This window comes from Drosophila elegans, unplaced genomic scaffold (genome assembly GCF_018152505.1).
Source record: "Drosophila elegans isolate 14027-0461.03 unplaced genomic scaffold, ASM1815250v1 contig_476, whole genome shotgun sequence".
Classification (NCBI taxonomy): Eukaryota; Metazoa; Arthropoda; class Insecta; order Diptera; family Drosophilidae; genus Drosophila; species Drosophila elegans.
This window is the reverse complement of record NW_024545863.1, coordinates 2168267-2193171: the sequence shown is the minus strand read 5'-3', so window position 1 is coordinate 2193171 and position 24905 is coordinate 2168267. Positions and strand designations below refer to the sequence as shown.

The 24905-nt window shown below is 38.4% G+C and overlaps 1 protein-coding gene across 2 annotated transcripts in view; it reads left to right on the top strand.

Annotated features, from left to right (window-relative positions):
• The window catches only part of LOC108148608 (protein similar), a 70636-nt gene that overhangs the window by 13711 nt on the left and 32020 nt on the right, over window positions 1-24905 (top strand). For both annotated transcript variants that reach the window (XM_017275685.2, XM_017275684.2), the window contains exon 7: window positions 15310-15451. In XM_017275685.2, the coding sequence (XP_017131174.1) occupies window positions 15310-15451 (142 nt within the window). The remainder of the gene's footprint in view (window positions 1-15309; window positions 15452-24905) is intronic.

Below are 24905 nucleotides of genomic sequence, written 5' to 3'. Positions count from 1 at the left end.
ATGGCCCCAAGGGAATCATTCCCACCCATCTTGCTTAGCATTCGAAGACGCCCCAAAGCCACCAGCTCATTTGCAATCAATTTTAATAAGCCAAAGTATTATTATCGAACAGAGATATCCAAATCGATCGAAAGATAAATGGTTCTGCCCATGAAAAAACTAAACAAAATAGGTTTTTACTATTATCTTCATTTTTCTAATCAGGTTTCGTAATAAAAAAAAAATAAGAGTAGGCTTACATTAGCACTAGGAGTTAATGATAGAGATTTTATTGTTCATTTGAATGCAACGAAATAAAATTGTAATATCATATTAGATCATAATAACATAGTGAAAGGAAAAATAATATGTTTAGCAATAATAATTCTCATGCTGATGGTATTAAGATAGGTGCTGTCATACTCATAGCAAATCTATCCACTAGATAGTATCATTTGGCTGTGGTTAATTTGATAATTTAGTCTTGATCATTTTGATAAATTAAATAATGTCATGTCACACTATCCTAAACTATACATATATTCATTTAATAAGTGCAATTTAGGCCTTAATCTTAACCAAACAATATCGTTTTCCTTATTAACACAAATTCATTCTATTATTTTATATTTCGGTGACCAGTTTTTCGTGATAATAGTCATGCTTTCTGATGTAGGAGATTTAAAATGAATCATTAGTTTGATTTTTTTTTTCGCCGTGCAGTGATTTCAAAGTGTGAGAAGGAAGTGTTTCCCATTCGCAGCCAGCTTAAGCATTTTTCTTAATTTCTCTCCAGCTCATCGGGGCGCGGCTTCTTGTTATTGTTTGCTTATTTGTTGCTCTTAATGGCCGCGTCATGTCGTCTACATTGACCAAATAATGTTGCCACTGCCGATGCTGCTGCTCCGCTTGCTGGCTGGTGCACTTAAAATGCCAACGCTGGGCAATAAAATGTGCGCGTTGCCGCCGCCGCTGCTCCTCTGGTGCTCCTCTGCTGCTCCTCTGCTGACCATTGTTCGGGGTACATTGTACCCAAAAGTGCCCAAAAGAGCGCATCCTTGCAGCCAAGGAACAGAAAATTGTCACTGCACTACAATTGGAATTATTATTGGCTGCGATGACTTTGGCTTCTTGGCCGGACATTGGCCCGTCCTCCGGTCTTTCGTTTAGACACGTTCTGTGCGAAATGACTTTCGGTTTTATGATGCGACGTATCCATTTGACCAGGACAGGACGCGGCAGCAGTCCTTGGATGCAGCTGCCGATCCGGAGCTCTTCTTGTTCTCCAAAGTCTCACTGTGTGCATCTCGCATATCGTTAGCAAAACTTGCCAGCAAGTTGTAAAAATGTCTTCGAAAGTCGTAAAAGTATTTCATACATTTTTGTTTTTATTAAGTTGCTTCCACTGCTCGGTTGAAGTTTTCTTTCTTTTTCGCTCAAAGTTTCCTTTTGAAAGCTTGCGCTCTCGCCATATTATTGTTTATGAGTGCTGTCCATTTTTATTTCCATTTGATTTTCATCAAGTTTACATGGCTTTGTAATAAGGGGGTCAGCTGGTGGTTTCTCCCTTAAAAGCTTTATTTTCCCAACCCTTTTGTTCTAAGAAAATTTGATGATGACGATGATCGGCTGAGATACAGTGAAATTTTCAAAAACAATTTGGCATTCATCCAAAGAATTTGAATAACTATATATTAGGTAGTGGGTTAAAGTTTGAACAAAGTTATTGCAAGTTTTCCCAAAAGAATTTAGGTTTTAAATTCTTAAACTATTTGGTATTTTCAAACAAAAATAAATTTATTCTATTATTAAATTCATAACGAACTTTGATCTATAACATTTTTATCTTTAAGTTTGCAAGTTATTATCTTGTTGTTTAGCAACTGGACTCTAGTTAAATATATAGAAAAATTCAAGTTATAGAAGTACATCAGTACTTCGTGTGAGACCCTAATTCTTGGCTGGTTTTCCCCGTTTCCATTCTGTGCATATGCACAAGTGTGGTTGTTCGCCTGCAGCTGACGCAGCTCGCAAAATACTAAACGTCATGTGACAAACAGTTCAATAAAGTACAAAATGTGCGGAAAATCGCAAATGTCATGCGGGAAAATCTCGCATCGGGTAGCGTTTACCATTCGGGTGTGTAGTGGAATGGAAATGGAAATGGGAAATTGCGTTCGAGCATTTCCATGCTGCAAATAAAGACGACAATTTAGCCGCGAGGCGAAAAATTATGAAAAGAGCGGGGTGCAATGTGGCAGTGGATTGAAGGGGGGCAAAAGTAAACTTAACGTGCCAGATAAATATCCTCTGACAGACAGACAGACAGACAGACAGACAGCGAAGAGATAAAGCCAGCATCTTTTTGCTATTTTTGGGAGTTGGGAGTACAGGAGCTTCTGCACAGCGAGTGTTGCAATAAATTTCGAAAAGCAACAAAAAACAATACCGAAAAGTGGCTTTGGCAGATTTGGCGCTGCGTGTGAAAAGTTCCCCTTTGGAAAATGCATTTTGCACTGACTGCATTCGAAGGGCATTGCCGCGGCATTTGCCAGACATTCAACTTTCAACTCTTGCCACTAGCTAGTTTTCAGTTTCCCGCTGTTTGTTTCTGTTTAAGTTTCCTCCTTCTCGCTCTGTGAGTGTGAGTATGTGTGTTTCCTTTTCAGCTTTTCCGAAAGGGCAGCTAACTGTTGTTTTGGGTGGTGTTGTGGGTTAAAACGGGGCGTGACAGGCACGTACAAATGGGGCGTGGCGCCAAGTGTTGCATACTTTTCAGCAATGGCCTACGCGAGGTGACTTTAAAACGCTTTCCAATAAAATGGCAACAGTCCTTGGCTGTGAAAAGATAACACTTTACATTCTGTTTGAATTTAAAGCAATGAATTAAGATTTGTTTTCCAGTTTACAAAAATATTTTAGGTTTCACTATATAAAATAATAATTTTAAAAGATCTTTAATTTTAAATATTTTATGACATACCACCAACTACTTATTTATTACTCGAACAAATATAGTTTTGAACTCAACTTAGAATTCGTGGATTTCAAGTGCAAGTTTGGCTTGGTAACTTTATTTTCATTTGCTCCCACGCTCACGCTGGTTGTGTAATCAACATAACAAGCAACTGGCAGTTTACGAGTCTGTTAATGTCTCACACACTCCGGAGACTCGCTGCCAGACGAGTTTCCTGGCCATGTCCTGTACTGCGTACACTATATAAACTATATGTCTGAGCCCGGCCCGCGAACGCTTCCTGCCAAAAGTGTCGATGATGCTGACGCTTAGCGCTGCTGCCAAGTCGTTGCACTCATCAGTGCAGCGGGAGCTCCCCTTTTCTTCTTTTTAGGAGACCTCAACCCCTTAAAACAGTTTCACACAAAAGTTTATTTATCTTGTCCTTGCTAACATGCACAGTGGGATGGGGGAATGCGGTTTAAAACTTATAGATTCTTGCAATTAATAGATCTAATGTAATGTATTTAACATATATATTATGACCACTTCAAAATTGTTTCTGATATATTAAACAAGGAGAATACTAGAATGAATAGCTGTACATTCATTTTTGTTCATTTTGAAATTTAATTACTAAATTTTCTAAAAATTTAAAATCTAAAAAAACTTTCCTTATAAACATATTTAAAATTTAAAGTATTACCTTTTTTTCATGACTAATTTTCTGTTTTAAAATATTTTCATGAATCATACCACCGTAGTTTAACCGCTTTATGTTAATGCACTTAAATTTAGTTCGCGGCGAAAGTGGGCGTGTGTGGGCGTGGCCGGGCACGGGTTGTTGCAGTTGCAGCCAATGCCGCCGCATTTTATTACATGCATAATTCCGCCAGGGGATCGTCGCTGGTCCGCCTCGGTCCACTTGCCCTTGTGTGGGAACTCTGGAACTCCGGCACCACCACCTCCACTTCCATTTCCACATCTAGTATATTTCCATCTCCATCTGCGTCCCGCTGCTCGTCTCTTATTTATTCGTCTGCATCGTCTGGGCCATGAAAAGCGCCAAACTAATGCCGTCGAAACTAATGGTCCAATTCGAGTGGCTCGTCGGTATCCTCATTTCGGCAGCGGACTGCCTTTGACTCCTGCTGCCTGCTGCCTGCTGCTTGGTGCCCTGTGCCATGTCCTGTTCTGTTCTGTTCTGTAATCCTGCCTCGCCTCGCCGCGCCAGGATTGTAAAATTTTCCAGTTAATTTTAGCATCCACCACGTTCTCATCGCGTCGCTTGCATTTGACAAATTAAAATTGCATGAACGGAAATGCGGCTTAAAGTTGCGCCGGATGTGGCTGACTGACTTGGCTCAAACAGGAGTTGGCGACTTCCTGTGGGAGCTGCCAAATAAATTACTTTTCCAGGCAGCTCCTCCACGCTGCAGTTTTCCTCTTGAGTCTATCAGTTTGCCAACAGGTGGCTTAAAGTCCAGCAGGGAAATCCATCATCAGTTTATAATCTATTTGCTTTAAAAAGGATTTAAAGCTAACAGAGGTAGGGAACTGAATGAAATGACAACATGGCGTATAATTTTTAAACTCAAACTTTTTTCTAGAACTTGCCAAGGTTAATGAGAAATAATAATTAAGCTTATCCCATCAACAGTTTTATATTTTTTATGGAAATGAAATACAATCTCGCAATAATTACAACTAATATTTATTTATAGCAAAAGGATGCGGTTACAAAGATTTGTTTTTCCAAAAATAAACTAATATCAGCCCGGGTCCTTGCCCCTTTATGCCTTGAAATTTCTGGTTGGGCTAATGTTAATGAACTGCGATGTTGCCTCCCAGGTGGACGCACGCTCCTCTTACCTGTTGATTTATGGCATCCTCCATCCGCTGCCGCTTAATTTGCCAGAGTTTATTAAATATGCCGGGGCAGGAGCTACGCTACGTGAGTGCCGCGTTGCATCCTGCGAGTCCTGCGGAGGATGCCATTAGTTGGGGAAGTGAAAATTCCTGCTCTGCCCGAACCCGATTCCCGGAGGATGCACTTTGTTGTGTTGCGCTGGCTTAGCTGAATGGCTCTATTCGAGGATAGCGCCCTCATCCAGCTACCGAAAAATATCCAACCAGGATAGTCCTGGCACCTCGGCAAATATTTCATTTAATTTGTGTCCGGGCAGTGACTTATGATGATGAATGTAAATGCTGCACCTTCAGGCAGTTTTGCCGTTTAGCTGCAGGATTATTTCATGCTTTAAAGCGGCAACAGCATTGCTGAATTTTCCGCTACGTGTTTGAGTCAATTGTCACGTCACAATGGTGAGGATTTTCCTTCTCTTCCCCGGAGAATTGTGGCAACAATTGCATGATAGCAAACCCCTCGCATTTTATCCTTGCTCCTTTTTGCCCAGCATATCAAATTAGATAACTATTCCATTGAACTGCTGGTGCAACAAAAGCGAATGCGTTAATAACATTTAATGTGCCTGCCATGACGCCTCTCCCCTCGCTAATGACATTTGGCCAAGTTCAATTCGATTCCTTCAACACTTTTATGGCCGCCATTCAAAGTCCGGGGGCTGGCTAATTGAGTTTATAGTCGCTTCAATCGCTTTGGCATCTCGCCCGCTCTTCAACTTTTCCCTCAGGCAATGCACATTGGGGTAAATGCTTGAAATTTCTAATTTCAAAATATTTTATGGAATGGTTTTGTAGCATCAATTGCACCCAACGAAGTCTTAATGACCAGATAAGGCTGATTCCTTTTAAATGAGTTATCTAAAATCTTGAGAAGTTTACAAATAACTATATTTTATTTTATGTTAGATAAAAAAATCAATACAGACTAAGTTGTAAAAAAGTATCCTTCACATGACAAAGTTAAATTTAATATTGCAATGAATCATATTATTTATTAAATTATTATTTATTTCACATTAACTCATTAATTTTATTTACATTTTTATCGGAGGATTTCAAATTCAAATTATAATAGTTATGTTAATATCTTTTTAACGTATAGGCCACGTTTGGTATAATTTTCATCGGTGGGTTGCATATATAAGATATTCAAATATTTATGATAATATATTTTTAACTTATAAGCCATGATTGATACCATGGAATTAAAATTTTAGAAGCAGTGTGCACTGTATGTCCTCTTTATCGGGCGCCGTGCATTGCATACTTTTGTGCGCTTGGTTGGAAGCAAAGTTTTGCCGCCTTTGCAAGTTTTTCGCAAGTCTTGCAGAAAATTATACAAAAGGCGAAGGCAAAGCTTAAGGGTTTTTCGGAGGTGGGTGGCATGCAAATATGCATTTGATTACACGCTCCAAACAAAGGCAAAATGATAAAAGTTGCGCGCCAGCCGCCGCAGAGTGTGCAGCGACTTTTCGCCTTTACCCCCTCCCGCACCCCAAAAATTTCCCCACCCATTTTCATTTTCCCACCCAAAAGCTAAGTAAATTTGTGTGTTTATTTGGCAAAACCTCAGAGGAAACTTTGCTTGCAACACCCATGAAATTCGCGGGTGGGAGGTAAAAGTAAAACGACAAAGAACAGAAAATGTCAATCGACCAAGTGGAAAATTTTCATTAAATTAAAAAAGCGCACAATTTTCCCACTACTGGAAAATAGTCGCAACAGAAAAAGAAAAAGAAAAAAAAAAAAAGAACACAAAAATCTAAAAGAAAAAGCAGCGAACCCAATGAATGTGCAAAGTTTTATGTTTTTGGCTGCCGGGCGGAGATTTTCCTTTTGCCAATTTTCCTCTTCGTTTTTTAGTTGCATTGAGGTTTTCTTGTGTGGGTGCTGATGATAGTCGTGCCCAATTTTCCCCTCACCTCAGCCTTCATTTTCCGAAAGGTTGTCAGACAAAACGAATAAATGTGCTTAGGCAAGCAAGAAAAAAGCAAGAAAGACAGCACAGAAATTGCATGCAAAATTCTTATCGATAAAGGAGTGATGAGGCTGAAACTATGCAACAGTTTTTTGGCAGAGGGTAAAGTGAATCTATGATTTTAAGAAGGAAAGGGTATTCCTTAAAGCTTAAATATTAAATAGTTTTCGTTTTGAAATCCATAAAACATGACAATTGATGGGTTTTCGAAATAAAAACTAGTGTAAATGCAACTTCAACGACTAGTAATTTAATAAAATACTTTATTTATATAAAAGTAAGCCCTTCTTGACCGCATTGTGTTGCCCATTTCCTCCTTTTTTGCTACCACTGCAAATCTCCTAACAAATCCCTCACAATCGAAAACAAAATGTCAAGCCTTTGCCGCAGCTCCTGTGTGAACCTTTCACAATGCCAGCCACAATTTGCTTGACAAAAAACCTTTTGACTTGGGCTCTCGCTGTTTGGGCTTCTGGTCCCCGGGGCTTTGCTCAATCAATCAAAAGACGCTTGTGACTTTGGCCCCCTTTGATCCGCTGCTGCTAAATAAGTCGTGTAAACTGGCAAAATATTTGCGGTCCTTGGCGAAGGGTTCCCTTTTCGTCAATGGCCGTGGCGCTCACCATGATGGCTCTAATGAAGTGTTGAGTGCTGTTTCTGGCCCTTTGCCATCGGCCATTCGCCACGTTGACAGGTCAGCATGTTGAAATTATGCCAAATTCTCCTTTTGTTTCCATTAATATCAATTTCGGGTCTTGTTTAATTTGCTGATTTCTGGGAATTTCGGTTCTACAGATTGGGAATTGCCAAAAGGACGCATTTGTGACCACAAAGAGAATTTATATAAATATTTTTATATGTGTTATTTGTGTCTTAAATTGGTAGGAAATCTTATGTGTTAAAACTTTTTTTTATTCCATTTTAATAATAAATTAAGTTATACATATCCAATATTAAAGTCGCTATACTCCACCTGTTTTCATATTTCAATGTATTTTTTGCCTTGTAATTTGCCCTAATTATTTGGTTCAATATTTTCCACCTAATTTTTCCCCGTACCTGGGAAAAGTCGAGCTCTATTTTCGTTTTGACTTTTAAGGTGGGATATCTTTGACAGATTGATGGGGACTTGCCCACCTTTCCGCCCCTCGTTGATTTCTGGCCTGTCGCCCGACACGAGAATGATTTTAAATTTGTTGTTTTTGGCGCTAGTCTTTTGGCGCGCTCTGTCATTGTCAATTATTTATGGCAGGGACGGATCAGGGAAACCGCCTCGGGTGTTGGTCTTCTAGAATCTCGCTCTTGGAGTCCCGCCCAAAGGCCCCTCGCCGCTCCCCTGTATAAGCATTGCATGTCAGCTACACTGTGTGCCTTCCTTTTTTCCGCGTCATTTTCTGAAATTGGCATTTAGTTGGCGACGAACGGGATTTACACAAAACTCACCCGCAAACGCGCACACAGACAAACACTCAGAAATTCGCACGTACACTGAGAAAAAATAAATTTAAAAAAAGAGTACTTTACAAATTAAGTATTTAATTAGAAATGAAACGCGAGTTTCTTCATACTTTATGTTTTGAAAACCAAATTTCTATCCAAATCCTTTTTTAATTGTGTATCACCGAATCATTTTTAAGCCTTTTTAAAAATGAAATAAATTACAGATTTAATAATAATAATATTTAATTAAAAGCGAAAAGTAAAGATGATTATATACTGTTCATTTAAAAATGCTTAAGACCAAACACTGTATTAATTATATTGGGTCGGGAAATATTCAGAAGAATTGCGGTTGAAATCTTAAAAATTTTAACTTTTGCAGTGTACCTGCATATCTGTGAAACTTGTCTGCCTTGCGATGGTTTTAGTTATACAATGGGTGCATTCACCTACGCGATGTCCCGCTGTGAAATATCCCCCTTCTATTCTCCCTTCTCTTTCCTTTCTCCCCTTTTTCCCGCCTGTCGCTCAGCATTTGGTTTTTTCTCCAGTCTGCCGCACTTCCTTAACATGTGTGTGCGTTCTCTTTCTATTTCCCACTCTCCGTCTCTTTCTCTTTCCATGTCTGTGGGAAAAGTGTTGCCAATATCTGTTACTGCATCGCTGCGTTTGTCTGACTGTCCGTCTCTCTTTGCCGCCCACTTGCCGTCCCTTTTTCTTTTTCCCTCTCACATTTCGTTTATTAAATGACAGCACGATATCTGCAAATGAAATTTTCCTTCAACGCATTTAGCCTCAACCGACGTCGCCGCTGCAATTGCTGAAATTGACAGTCAGACAGATAGATTGACATTTAAGCAACACTCTGCTGCTCTGTCTCTTTCGATTTAGAGCGCCCCGTCTCTTTCTCGGTGTCATTTGGATGCATCATAAAATTTTGTGTGTTGCCCGCGAGTTTTTTATGGGCCGCAGCACTTTACCTCAAGAGTGTTGCATATTTTTCGGCTTCCTGACTTCGCTTTCATCAATTTTATTTGTAATCAATTGGCATACAGTGTTGGCTACTAGTGCTTAAAAAGAAATGAAATTTTTATTGTTTTTGACAGTACATAAAGTATAATCTCAATATAAAGTAATTACTTATTTATTTGAGCTTTGCGCCGTAAATATGTTTTGAGTTCAGTTAAGTTTAATACGTTTTTCTGTTCCATGTTATTATACTTCAAATCTAGCTAAACTCCCAACACTGTTCCCTCACAAAAAGCCACATAAAAGGATTTGGGATCCTCCAATATTGATTGTGTGCCTGACCAGTGACGAAAGTAATTCCATTATGAATGAAAGCCCTTTCTTTCCCTAAATTATTAATAAAGCCAAACCAAATTAAGTAGAGAAGAGGATTTGCTGGAGAATGAGGGCAAAAAAGGAAGGCATTCCCAACCAGCATTCTCATCTGAATTATTAGCTAGAAAAAAAGAACAGAACAGGGAGTGCCAGAGAATGAAAAAACTTGCCCCAAATCTCTGTAGAAATCTTTAGCAAGTCCAATTAGACGTTTGGCAAATGGACACAACAGCGGCGAGTCCAGAAAAGTCCAGTCAAACTAATTGTTCAACATGAAGCGGCAAAAAAAAAGTATAAGGGAGAAACGGAAAATATTGCAGGCAAAGTTTGGCGAATTTGTTGTTTGTGCAACAATTGTTGCAAGTCAGTTGCCGGCGCTAATGAAAAACGACAGGAGTCGACGAGAGAAAATAGTTTAAGGGGCGTGCAAAAGCAAACGCCATTAAATTTTGCTTAATAAAGTTGCAGCTGCTCCTCCGCAAGAAAGTCGAGAAAAAATTACCAACCATCAGCACTTAATTGTTTCAGCTAACCGAGGGGTGTCAGGGGGTTTTCCTCTAACTCCTTCTACATACATTACTGGATCGCAAATTCAGAACACCTGGAGGCAGTTCTCAATCCCAGTTTCTCCCTCTTGATGTCTTGATGATGTCTTTTCTTCCGCTCAAATTGAGTTAATTAAATGAATGCGGGAGGCGGAGATATGTATTTTTGCCCGGCGAATAGAATTAATGAGCATAATGGCGGAGAATTGTGGGCAGAGGGAGAAAGTTTTCAATTACCCAGCATTTATTTTTGTTAAATTCTAATTAATGCGAAACAAAGAGATCGCAAAGAAGAGGTGCTGAAAATCTCAAAGCCCTCGCTGCATTTTAGTTTTCTTCTGCTTCGTCAGCTTTTAAGTCATTTAAATTTTCCGCACGCATAAATAAATATTGACTCGTGGCTTGTGTCGACGTCTGAGGTTGTGCGGCAAATAAATATGCAAATTCTTTGACTTTTGTTTTCAATTAACTTTTTTTTTCTCAACTTCCGTTGTTTCCTCCTTTGCTTTTCCTTGATTTTTGTTTTTTACGCCGCTTTTTCACCGGCAGTTGTAAATATCTTTCTTTGACACACAGAGAAAATAACTGTTTGTTAAAGGTAATCTACATTTCATGTGCAATTTCGCAATATATGTTTACCCTTAGTTTTTATTGTTGAATAATATTTTTGCCAATAGTTGTGGATTACACAAAAGTTATACATATATATACTAGATATTCACTGTTGTCATTTGAACACATTTTTTTTTGTGCAGAAATTGTACTGTTAATTTTCTGGCGTTGAAATAGAACCATTTATTATTTATACTGGATATTCTTCCTGTGCAGAATATTTCACTGTTCATTTTCTTGGGTTGAACATAAAACTGTATTTTAGGACGGCAAATTAAGCAAATTTGTTACATTTTGTGGCTCGTCCTTTTCCACATCCCCCGTGTGGTTTATATTCCCGCTGACATTTTGAGTAGTTTTTAATGGGCTCCATCGAACCCGACAAACTTGTCGACTTTCCTCGCTGCGGGCGGTCCAGCAAAAACCGGAGAATGTCCTTCCCTTTGGCCAGCTGCGGCACACATGTGTGAAGGATACTTGAATTATTCGCCCCTACAACCACAAAACTTGGCCTAAACTGCGTACATTTTCCGCCCCCCCGAGTAAAACTTGTCCAGCTCCTTGTAAAAGTAAGAAAGAGGGATAAGAGGTTTTGGAACATTCATTAACCCATTTATGTGCACTGCAGGCAACTCTAACTTATAATGGCCAGCTTTAAGTCTCTATTTCTGGGCAGTAAGTTTGCATTATGCCTGAAACCCTTTCAAGTCATTGGCCACTAACTGGGATTGGCAATCCCTGCTCCCTGCCAGCGTCGTCCTGTGTAATGTCCTTTCTTGGTTGCCAAAGAAAAAGGTGGTAAAATGCAATTTTCCACACGACTGGCGGGGTATGAACACATCCACCCCAGCTACTTTTCAATAAGCCGGAGTAAAAATAGAGAAATAGAGAGCGATATTTGCATAAATTCCTCAGCACATATTGACTTTAAGCCTGGTTGGCTGGTGGATCGGGGATTATGTCACGGCTTAATTCAATTAGGACAGATTAGGCATACGCCACGTGGTTGGCCAAAGCGAAGGCCAAAAGGTCAATGCTACGTCTAAATTTAAGACGCTCCAAGTCAAGAACCTTTGGGCTACGGAGAATAGTCGAAACAATCCGCAAACAAATCCTTGATTTATGCGCACATCCTTGGGCAGCCAAAGCCAAACATTTATTTCCTTATCCACTTGTGCCAATGTGATTTCGACCCATCCTCTCCATTCTTTGCTTTCAACTCTGGACTCTGGTCAGCAATCAGGATGAGCAAACGAATGGGGTACAGTGAACTCTGACATGTGGGAAGTGAATCAACCAGAAAAAGAAGAGATTTATACTGAACAAGTAAATAACTTAATATTTTGGTAATTTAGTTTTAAAGCTTAGTTCGTAAATTAAATCCATAGCCATTTAATATTTATTTATAAAATATTTTAATGATGCAATTATTTAACTGTAGTGCCAAAGCTGACCAGTCAATAGATTCACCTTATTAAGGACCTCCTGCACCTGTTCCCTTTGCAACCTTCGGTTCGTGCGCTGCGTTGATGATGATTTACTGTTGTGTTGCTGCCAGGATTTACCCGTGTACTCGAGCGTGTCTGAGCATGCATTGTGTGTGTGTGTGTGTGTGTGCGCATCCTACATCCTGTGCATCCTGCATCCTTCGAATCACCAGCATCCTGGGCATTCCGTGCTCATCCCGCTTGATACATAACCTTGAATGCGGTTTTGATGTTTGTCTTGCATTCCACTCGCATAGAGTCTGGTTTTATCCCTTTTACCAACTCCTCTGTTTGATTATTTGTACAAATGGCCAGTTTCCTTCCTTCCTTGCCCGCGTCCCTTTGCCCTCGCCCGAATCCTGGCAATTCCACTGCCATGGCCATGGCCATTGCCATGCGAAAAGCGGTTTGCATTCGTGTTCATAAATTGTGAAAGCGGCAATGGCTCCAAATGGCAGCCAAGGAATGCTGTTAAAAAATTGCTGATAAATGATCTTTGCTGCCGCGCGTAGATATTTTAATATTTTCCGTCTCAAGCTCAAGCTAAAGCTCAAAATGCCGGCAAAAGTCCGGGAAAAGTCCTTGGCTGAGGGCAAATCAAGTTCACTGCTGCAGCTGCCGCAACTGCAGTTGCTTTTCCTACTTTTCTGCTGCTGTTGCTGCCGCTGCTGCTTTTCTGTCTGCTCACTTTACTAATTCCACATAAACACTGCCAAATGGCAATCGTCTGAGCTCTGGGGCGGAGTTGCTTGTTTTAGCTATTTTCTGGTTAGATTTATGTATTTTAAAAATACGAAAACTAAAAATTAAAAAATGTCTTTATACATATAACTTTTTTAAAAAACAAATGATCAATTAATAAAGGTATTCTAAATAATTGTTTGAAGATTTATAAAGTTTTTTTTTTTCAGAATATTTAAATTGTAAATAAATCATACTTGTGAATCATTTTATATACATCTCCAGTGTAACATTGTTATTGAATTAACAAAATACTTATTAGTTGAAATAATTGAAGAAGCCTTCTTAAGCTATTATAAATATATTGTTTATGTTGCAAAGCTCTTGGTAAAACGAGTTGAATTTACTTTTTGTTAACAAAAAAGTCACCAACTCTTAGATTCAGGATGTGGTTGTCACTTTTCTGTAGCATATTTTCCAGGGGCAACTTTTCCTCATCTCAAGGATTTAACTTGACTAACTTCCACATATGTCCGGGTCACATCAATCTCACTGAGCTGTCAGCAGAAATTGAGAACTTCAAGGCGGCAGTGGCTCGGCCTTCTTAGATTTTGTCTTATTAATGACCCCGCATAATTACCCAACCCCATTTTCCCGCCATTTTCTCTCTCTATTTTTTGGGATGAATACACGAGCACTAAGCCAGACTAGCAAAGAAAAGCAAAAAACTAATTTTCTGCTGCTGATTTCGAATTAACTGAATGAATAAATGAAAGAACGACTCAGAGTGAGATGTTTTGTTTGAGACTTATCATGGGAAACAGTGGGTTTCATTAGGTTATTACCACAATTTATTCTGGATTTTTGTGTATTACCACCACAGAACTTTAAAAAATTGTTACTATATTACATTGTTTTACCATAAAAGAATTGTTTTAATTTTTCAATAGTTTTTTTAAGCAAAAAAAAGTAAGGTCTTGTTTAATACCTTACCTTTATAAATCCCACTGTTATTACAATTTGTGTTTTAATTGCAGCAAAGGTCGCTCGGCACTTACAAACTTCAGTAATTTAATTAATTCTTTGTGTTTTTATGCAAATTTACTTTTATTACGACTTAAACCGGATATGACCCTGTTTCGAGCACCTGTGACCTACACATTCCAGCTAATACTAAATGCTGGACCTTCGACTGAAAGCATCCATGAATTTCAATTGCTTTTCCCAAAATTCCTATGAATTTTCATCATTTATTTAATGCTCTTGTCGCTGCCAGTGGCGTCCATAAAAATTTGATTGAAATGATTTCGGGCCAAGAGGTTGTCACAAAAACACAGATAAAAGCTTTACCTAAGCGTGTGTGCGGTTTGCTTTTTATATTTATTTTATTCCTATTTTTTCCAGGTTTGGGAGACGCTTTTAATTAAAATCGAGTTTATGTGGCGTCCTCGTTGAGCCAAATTACTTGGCAACGTTTTCGGCACAGCTGTTGTCTCTCTTCTTCGCACAGGCAAAGGCTCAATCAACTGCCTAAGACCCTCCTGCCACGCCCACTTTTTTCGCCCTACGTTTTCAACGCAGCGAGTTGCTATTATTTAATTTTTATGCCCCAGCGCTTTTGGCGCCGTAATTTGAGACTTGACAATTTGCCAACCAGCAGAAAAACACTGGTGGGAAAAATGTTTGTTATAGAAACCTTGATTAAGGTTTATTTTTACTACTAAAAACAAGATCCAATTTAAGTCAAAAACAATTATTTTGAATTAAAATAGCTTTGACTGAAATATATATTTCAAGAAATTCGTTTCAGTTCGTTTTTAGTGTAACGTTATTTAACTAAAACAAAAACCTTCAATTTTAAACAACAAACTTCTTAAAATAAATCATGTTTTTCTAAGCGGTTTTTAAGGTTTTTATGACTGTTTCGATTGCCATAATAATCATTTTTTTTTTATTAAAATCTATTTTAAAATTATAATTTTAAAGTATTTTTCAGTGTAGACCAATTACCATCCTTACTGGTAAGCATAATAATACTTCCTGGCTGTCTTTTTAGGCCAAATGATCTCTGGAGTACCAGCAATCTGCCAAAATGTAACCGATTCGGGTTGTATCTAGTTCAAGAGCTTCTTGTCTCGACTATGACACATTTAATGGGCGTGTCGGTAGACCGCAGAAGATTTTGTTTATTGTTTTTGCGGTGGCGGTTATTATGCGAATGTAATATGATTTCTCTGCCAAGAGCACATAGAACAAACTTAAACCAGAACTTGAACCACATTTACTGGGGGACTTTTCACTTATTTATTGCAATTAGTTTCACCGACTAATTCCTTGATTTATGGTCTTTTATCTTTCTAGTGCTGAGCAAAGGCCAGGGTGAGACCTGTCGCTACCGATTTCTGGGAAAATATGGTGGCTATTGCTGGATTCTTAGCCAGGCCACGATCGTATACGATAAACTAAAGCCACAGAGCGTTGTTTGCGTTAACTACGTCATAAGGTGAGTCAGTCAGATTTCATATATATTCGATATAAGCCATAAATACTAATCGTAGAAAACGGGTCCCAAAAGAGACCGAATTGAGCCAGTTTTGGGGTGGTATTATTGCATTGAACCGGAACAATGCCGGATATTTGCTCATTACATTTTGTGTGGCATTCTTTTTTATCTTTTAATTAAGCCATCAAGCGGGAAGTGAAATTCTCTTTATTCCTGCCATCTTTAATCGACCGAATTTAATTTCCCCCTCAAAATATTTGAACAGCCTTGAACGGGGAGCAATGGGGGAGTGGGTGGTGGGTGGTGCTTGTGCTTGACATTTGCATAAAGAATTCTGCGCCTCAATTGGCGCTTTATGTAAGCTTTTCCTCTCTTTTTTCGCATCGATTTGGTTTTCTAATCCGTCATTTATTGAATTGTCACCGAATGCGTGGGGCTTTGGCCCAGATTTTCAATTTGATAACAGGGCAAAATTAGCATCCCGCTATCGAATTTTCCCCTTAATTTCCATATTCATAATCCATACGATATTTTCTCCGTCTGTCGAGCAAACAAACAACTCCGTTTCGTGCCTTTTTCATTTGCGTTTTTATTTTGAGGTTTTCCAAATAAAATACATTTTATTTTTATGATCGTTGCGTGAGTCCACGTGCGGGTCAACAATAAATAATAAATTAACAATGTCTCTAATGAAGAAGCACCGCTGCGCTCGAAAACCCCAGTAACCCCTCGTTCAAATCCCCATTTTTTCAGCTCGACTGGTAAGTACCCCGCACGATTTTGTATTTACTTAATTTAATCGTGTATGAGCAAATATTAGTGCATTGTTCCGTTTCTGTTGCCATCATCTTCTTTTTATTTTATTATTTTTTTTACCCGAGTTTCACACTTGCCTGAATTTCGAGTAAATCAACAAAAAAGGTAGACTGGTTCTGTATTTAGTATACACTCTTTTTTGGTAGGGGTGTGTTTAGTTGTTTTACCAAAAAATACAAATTCATTTTTAATTGTGCACCTTTTTGTGTGTGTTTAGAGGCTCGTGTCGCTTCTCAAATAAATTCGTTAATTCGGTAGCTCATGGGAATTAGCATCATCAGACACGTTCTTTTAACTTAATAAAATTAAGTGACGACATGCCTTTTCTTTTGTGCACATAAAATAAAAGATTGGCCACAAAAACAGAAGCAAAACAATCCTTCTTAAATATGTAAAGCAGTATCGGCTAGCAACTATGTTTTTTTTTTGTTTTGCAGTTAGATAAAATAATTTGTTGATTATAACAACTGAAGTATTTTGTTTCTGTGTACTTTTTAACCGCACATGATGACGAGTGCACTGATGCGGTGCAAATGAATGCTGACAATTTTCTTTTAATTCACACAACATGTGATTAGCCTCCCCTCTCAATGTCCCTCATTTTTAAACATTTCTCTCGTGTCTTTATTGTTGCGTCAATCAATTGTTTAATTCTTGATTAATCTTCTTACAAATCGATTGTGTAACTACGCAATGCGTGTGTGTTCCACAAAACCTTATTAAGAATACAAAAAATGTGAGTTTGGATAATATATCCGCTGAAAGTTAGTAATCTGAATACTTTTTTACTTTGATGTTGAGAATTAGTGTGTCAGTTATTCGACTATTTCCTAGATCTATTTTCTATCCGTTTTCCACTCGTGTGCACTTAAACGACAACAAATCTATTGGGTTGCTTGTAGGAGCCCTATTTATTGTTGCTGCTTTTGTAATTGCTGTTTGCCTAATTGAATAAAAACAATATTACACAAGCAAAGAGAATGAGAGAGCATTTGACAAGCTGCCAACTAAAGAATCTCTTTGAACTTTGTTTACCTTTTTGGTCACACTCTTTATATGGGTGTTGTTTTGGTTTTCTCTGGGGCTTGGCTTGATTTATTAACTGTGTGATAACAGTTTCTCATAACGCAACGGTCATGTGTTAACTATCACACGGGAAATAATAATATTTAAGTAAGTTGTAATAATCAATTAGTTAAATTGTATTTACTGTAAATTATAATGAATTAATTTGACATTGAAATAGAGAATATATATCTTAAACAGCAGTAAAACATTGGTCGGTATTTAAAAGTATAATACAAGTTTTACCCTAAAAATGATATAATATGATAATTTGCTTATTCACTGTTTCGTGAAGATATATGCAAATAAAATTTATTTCAGTGCAGAGGGAGCGTTCTTTCGTCTCTTTCTGTCCGCTCTCGCTTAATGAGCTTGTCACTCAGTTGGCAGCTGGCTCAAGGTCGCTTATCTTTGGGAGCGGTGCAATCTGTTTCAGATGCGTAATTGCCGCTGCATATTTATAGATTCCCACATTTTGGCGAAGCCAAGAAAGACGACGAGTAACTTGCAAACATATCCCACGCCAATCCAATTAACATTGATTAGTTGATGTTTTTCGGGGCTGGGCTTGTTGTCCTGGACGAAAATTTACATTTTTATAGCTTATAGCTGTAGCCCTGCATAATTCCAGCCACGCGTTGCTTTTAATTACCAAATTTCGCTCACTCTGTCGCCGCTGCTTTGTCTTGTAGATGCTTTTGCGCTTGCTCCCCTCCTGATTTATAACACTTGGCTGGAATCGCATACTCCTTTCTTCGTTGCGCGAAACTTTTTAGGCCTAATGGAATTTACACGAGTTCTTAACACTTTCCCCGAAAGTTTCACCGGTTTTTTGGGCTCAGGACGCCATTTTGTGGCCGGGCGACTAAAAATTAAAACAATAAATTAAGGCCAGTAAGGAGGTGCTGGCTGGGATAAAAATCATTCCAGGCCGAAAAATTTGTTGCGTACTTTGGGACAATAAAATGGGATTTCATTATGATTGCCCGGCCTGCCATAAAATGAACTGGAAGATGGCCAGATGACTTTAAAGCGAATTAAAGACGGATCCTTTGTGTTTGCCATCCATTATTCATGCTTCTTAGACGACCTTTTTGCGGAGAAATTCCATTTGTAGACCACAGCATAAATATTTCATATACACATGCTCTAATCGGGATTATTGACGGCTTCCTCTTTTTTTTTTTTTGGGAAAGGGTTCCTTGGGCTTGTTTTCTCCTTCCAAAAGTTTTTTTTTTGGTTCCTTCGTTTCTGGGTTTGATGTTTGCGTGGTCGTAATTTTGATTTTGATTTCTTCCGAGCGATAACTTTGGTCACCTGGCTAATTGAAAAAGTTGAAGGCAGTTTCACCGCCTTTCAGTTTTTTTCTTTCTCCCTCGACCTTAATTGCCTTGGATCGATTTTTCACTCAATCCGCACCTGAACATCCATTCCCGACTCGGGTGTCTCTTTAAGGGAATGGTATTTGGTAGCAACACCCGGACAGGCGTTAAATTGCCCCGGAGTCAGTGCAGTAAGCCAAAGGAGAGATTTATGGCCACACAATTACCTAAAGGCTGTAACAATGGCCTGTAGCCATGGGGAGAACTATTCTTGGTAGCTCAACAAAATGCCTACACAGAGGAAAAACGTTAACCTAAGCTCACGTTTAAAAACAAAGTAAATATGATTTGGCAGTTTATGGTAATGGTTTTGGATAAAGTCAATTCCAAACCTTCAGTTAATTTAAAATGACAAATCTTTATGAGTTTAAAGCCACATGTTTATAATTCTCAGGTGCTTAAAGATTTATAACAACCCTCTTCATGCCACAGTTTATTTATTTTTTCTCTATGTGCTACCAAATGAAGAAAAACGTTTCTTATAAATTTTCCCCTATTTTTACCACCAACGATAAGGCTTAGTTATCTGGTCACGTAGACGGCACCAGTTCGGTAGTGGAATCCTTGGCCAAGTCCTTATTAAAGCTGCGTTATTAATACGGCTAAGCGATGAAGTTATTCACTCGCCTTCGATAAACCAGCCTAGGCCAATTTATTATGCTAATGTTGCCCCTTTTTGCCTGCAATCCCGACAACTGAACGGAAATGTTTGTTGATTTCCGGCAGACTCAAGTGGACGCTCTGACGTCAGGATAATTAACTGTGAATGGGGCAACACTTAAACTTGGAAAACACTCGGCGGATGCTCGGAAAATCCAGCAGGGAGGAAAAACTTTTTACACACGTGTAAGCCCATCAAAATTTAGAAGCATAGAGAAGAGAGGAAAAGGTGAAATTTTAAACCATTTGGCGTTGATGAAGGGAGTTTTTTGTGCTTTCGTTGCGGAATTTAATTTGGAAGGAAAAAGGAAAAGCCAGTTTATGGATGAGTTTTCTCGTATCCTTGGGCAATTGTTTGCTTATCGCACAGCCTTGCAGCTGATTCTGTTTTGATGAAGTCGCTGTCTCTTTATCTTTATCTTTATATCTGTGCTGTGACCCCATCAACGTCAACATTGCGTATACGCAACGAGGGCCTCCCGACCATTATTTGTATAAATATTTTCATCATTCCTGCCTGATGCGCCAACAAAATGACAAATTCATAGTCACAGCTGAGCCCGCTGAATCAACTTGTTTGCATATTTATTATTTGTACCTTGATGTGATGGAAATGGCAAAGGAAATCATCGCGGAAAAGTAGGGAAACGCGGGTGAAAACCTTGTTACAGCTTCACATGTGTGTCGTTAAATTATGTCCTGTGCACGAGTGGAAATTGCATTTTGATTGGCTTGTTGCTGCCGCTGATAGGACAGCATCTTGAGCTCTCTCCTTATTTATTTTGCTCCCTTTTTCCCCGGCGAAGAGTTGGGTTTGATTGCACATGAAAACGTTTTTACGCGTCGCATAAAATTTGCGTTGAAAAAGTCAAGCTCTTTCGGACAAACGAAACGTAAACGTTGTAAATTTGCCAGCATCAAAAATGGATCTTCAGCGTTATCGTACTGCAAAGGAATCGCTTGGATGAAACACTGGAGAAAATGGGGGAGACGAAAATTAGTTTATTATTGAAAATTTTATAAAATTATTATAAAATTCACACATTTACAAATATTCAAAAATTTTAAGTTAATTTAAGATTTAATACTGTGTGCAATTATTATTAATACTTATTTATTTTTATTTAGAAAATGTTATTATTGAAAAGCGTTTTTTAAGTATTGTATCTTTTCAAATATAACTACTAGTCAAGTTTAATTTTTATAAAAAATGCATAAATGAAGGACTTTATCAACTTAAACTTATGCTATAAAAAATTCATATTAAGTGTTATCCTAGGCTTTTAGCTAAATGATAGCTTCCCCTTCCTGTAAAATCTAACTTTCATCTCTATTGTAAGCCTTCTTTGATGACCTTACAGCCTCGTTTTGCCAAGCAGTTCATAATTTGATTGGAGGCCTCTTTAAGAGCAGGCCTTAAAAGTTGATGGAGTGTTCGCTTTTAGTCCGCTCGGAGGGTGGTAGAGGTTTAAGGGTGGGGGAAAGTGGCGGATTACCATATTAACATATATCTTCGGCAAATGCCAAGGCAAGGCCCTGTGTGATACGCACAATAAAACCCGATAAATCCGCCCAAAATCACAAAATGTTACCAACTTGAAGACTTTTTCACACGCAAAGAGGTGACTTTTTCCGGTGGAGTGAGGGAGACACACGCATACGGTGGCTTTTTCTGCTTTCTCCTACTATCTCCCTCTTACTTTGAGGCTTTTTATATGCTTTGGAATTATTTTTTTTTTCCTTCCTTACTTCTTTTTATCTAATGTCGAGTATGCATATTTGAATAAACGTCAATGTAATTGACACTTAACGAAGAAATGCGAATGGCGAGGAGAAAGTTGAGAACGTGGGAGGAACAAAGATGAGCGACAAAGGGTGGGCGGGGTGGTATTTTTTTTTGGGGTGGCCAATTTTCCGGGGGCTCCGATTTTCCCTCCCGAGCGGAAGTCAACGAACTGAACGCGTGTCTCCTGTGTGTGCGTGTGCCTACCTGTTTATTTCCGCTTCCACCTGCTCCTGACAGGACGTTACGTCCTTCGACCATCAAATTGCGTAATTTAGCTCACGAAATGTATTTTCTTTTTCCATAATTTTAAAGTTGGCCAAGGCAGTAAAGTCGGCCCATAACCATCAACATTATTCATCTGGTCCTTTTGCCTTTTCGCCGCCTGCTCTTCCAACCGCTCAATTTTGGTAGATTTAATACTTTGTTTTCCCACCTTTCCTCTTACACAAGGAGAAACGATTGTTTTATCAAATATGTAATGCAACTTTTTAAAATAGAGTACAATTTTTTATTAAAAAATCATTTTAGTTTTCAAAGCTTTCGATATTTTAAATTTCTATATATAGCTGTAACAAATAATTTAGAAACTTTCTACAGAGACACATTTTTCTTTTCATATTAAATTTATAAGAAATAAATAAAATGATATTCTAAATAGGGAAATACTAGGAGTCCTTATTCCCTTTTTTTATGGGTATTATTTTTAGGCGCTTATTAAGGCCAGGGAATCCCTGTTTTCCCCGTCCCTCCACCACATCTATACATACACGTGCCGTACGATTTAGGCAACAATGTACAAGGCCCTCCCCCTCACTAAACATCAACCTCCCAAAAATAGCCCCTTGCCCCCTCTTGCTTATGATGTGACAATTACCTAGCATACTTTTTCGGGGGCTGTCCCTGACATTTGTCGGACAGTAAAAACCTAAGCAAAAGGCAAATCAATTTCACCTCCTCGCCGCCTATTACAAAATTTATTTGTTTGTTCGCTGAGCTTTTTTATGGCACTTCGATTTAACAGGAAAAACAAGGGGAAAAGAACAACAACGGCAACATCATCATCATATGTTTTGTTGTTCTTGCAAATATTTTTGCGTCGTATTTGTGTTTGCCATTTACTTTTTCTTCTGTACCCCAAACGTTCTTCTCTTTTTCACCGTCACTTTCTCCGTATTATTTTCTCTCTCTGTGTGCGTATCGTTGACTGGTGAAAGTGAAAGTTTTGCTCATTTTCCATGCCATTGCACAAGCCTAAATGGTGTTCTCTTTTTTGCTCTTTCTCGCTCTCCCCGGAGGATTACATAACGCGGCGAAAGCGAAAGTGAAAGCCGAGCGGTTCTAGAAAAAAATTCGAGTTCAAGGTCCCTCGTAGGCCGCATGCTCAAGAGAAATTTGAACGATTAAGAGAGGACTAATGTTAGATGCCTCACTGATTTTCTCTCTTTTTGAGCCTAAAAGTAGGCCGCATTGGAGTGAAATGGAGCTGTCTCGCCCCCACATCTTTCCACCCGCTCTCTTTTGCCCGGGGCGTGGGTAACAAGTTCCTGCTTGCACCAGAAAATCAGAAAACAGCTGAGCTTGGTGTGAGATTTGTGGAGGGGGCGGCACGTGTACCGTTATGCGAAATGTGGAGAGCGATTGCAGGTAAGTCTGCTATCTGGTAAATTATCTCCAGTTGGCAGCGCCTTCTTTTATGCCAGGTTTTGGCTTTGTTGTTTTCACTCCTCTTTTCGACGATTAAACAACAAAGAAAAGAAGATTTTGTTTAGTTTCCTTCGAGGCTGTTCTCCCACTTTCACTTTATTTATGTAAACTGCATAAATTGCCTATCGAACTGGTTTAAAATTAAATTTTTTTCTTAAAAAAAAAGTTGTTTTTGCTTGTAAACTTGTTAAAACTGTGGTTGGCAAACTTATATAGTGAGTGCCACTAGTGAGTGGCACTAGAGTCAATTAAATAAATTAGTTAATTTAATAAGTTAGTTAATTCGAAACCTTTAACTTAAAAATTCAAAATGAGCAATTATATAAAAGGAGTGTTTAGTGTTTAACAATATTTATTTAATTTAGTAATTAAATTGAGGAAAGTAAAAAATGAGACTGGAGATGGGAGTGGGAAAGAGAGACAAACATCTTATCGGGCTTAAACATTTGGCATTGCATAATTTGGGGCGCAAACGGCTGACAAATATTCGAGTACACAGAGCCACAGTCTGAGTTTTGTGGAGCTGAAAAGCCTCAGGGGGGGAGAAAAGTTTCCCATCGTAATTGCAAATTACGCAAGTGGAGGAGGCAGAGAAACTCAGAGACAAAACCGAGCTATCAGAATGGAAATGTTCCTTGACATTTTGGGGCGTCAAAGCGTCGGCCCTGAAAGCGGACACAAGTGAAGGGAAAGTGAGGGAAACACGCCAACTACGCATAAAACTAAAGAACTTTTAGTCCCACAGTTGACACAAGCCGCTGTCGAAGACAATAAAGAAGACAAACAGCGACTCGATAGATAGAGAAATGGAAAAATTCTGAAAAAGGGCTACTTGATGGGGAGAAAACATTGCAAAACATTTTTACAGTCGTCCTAAACAAGTAAACAACCTTAAAGAAAGTAAGGGAAAAAAGTCCTTCATGAGTATTAATGTTTTGGCATAATCAAAGGACTTTTTTCTGAGAAACAGAATAAATAAATTCATTATAAATGGTTTTAAATTGCTACTCATTTTCTTATACATTTTAATCAATAGTCAGATATCACTAGAATGTTTAAAATAAATGTTGTTTTAATTTTGCTTTAAAACCAATAAAAAGATTTTCTTAAACTACACTATAAATAAATTTCCATAGACAAATCAAAGTATATAATATCATGTTCTTGTAAGCCTTAATGACACTTTAATAAACTTTTTTCGAAAAGTTGTTTTTGTAATCAGCAAATTCTCAAATTGTTTGGCGGAACGATGACGACATAAATACTTTCCTACCCACATATCCTTACCCCTTTCGTTGGAAGGTCATCTCTTCGCCTCCCCCTTTTTGGCCTACGTGAGCTGGAGCAATGCCAAGGCCTAAATTTTAAAATTAATGTCTTAAGATCTTACAAAGAGCTGGGCACCAGATAAACAAATTCCGAGCGATCTAGCTATTTATATTAATGATAATTTGCCGTGCTCGACATCGGGTGACAAACCGCTTGACTATAATCGGATCAGGGGGATAAATAAATCTTTGGACGGCTCTCTTTCTTCCATTAATTCTTTTATTTATATGCTTGCCTTCTGCTTCTTGCTTCACTTGCAACATGTGACCCGATGAGGATGGTTGGATATCCCACGCGATTCGCTTTAAACCTAATATTATTTTAATATTCGCTCGCTAGCCTCTTGTCTTGTTTTTTGTCACCATCTCCCATTCCACATTTTTCCATCCGATTCCGCTCTGTTTCGCCTAATTCAATAAAAAATTGTTTACACAAAGCCTCGGGCGAATTGGCGGAATCAAGTGGAATAGGTTGTGTGAGGTCTATTTTCATTTGCCTGGGATACCCTGTTTGGAAATGATATGCGGGTGTTATGGATAGAGAACTTACATTTTATTTTGTATTTTAATTAAGATGAAAGGTAAACAAGTTTAAAGTTTCATTGAAAAATTAAATTCCTTATTATTTTACATGGGTTATGAAGACTATAAGGGCAAACTTAGAAAATAAAATTGAGTAAACAGGGTATAGAATTTTTAAAAAACTATAAATG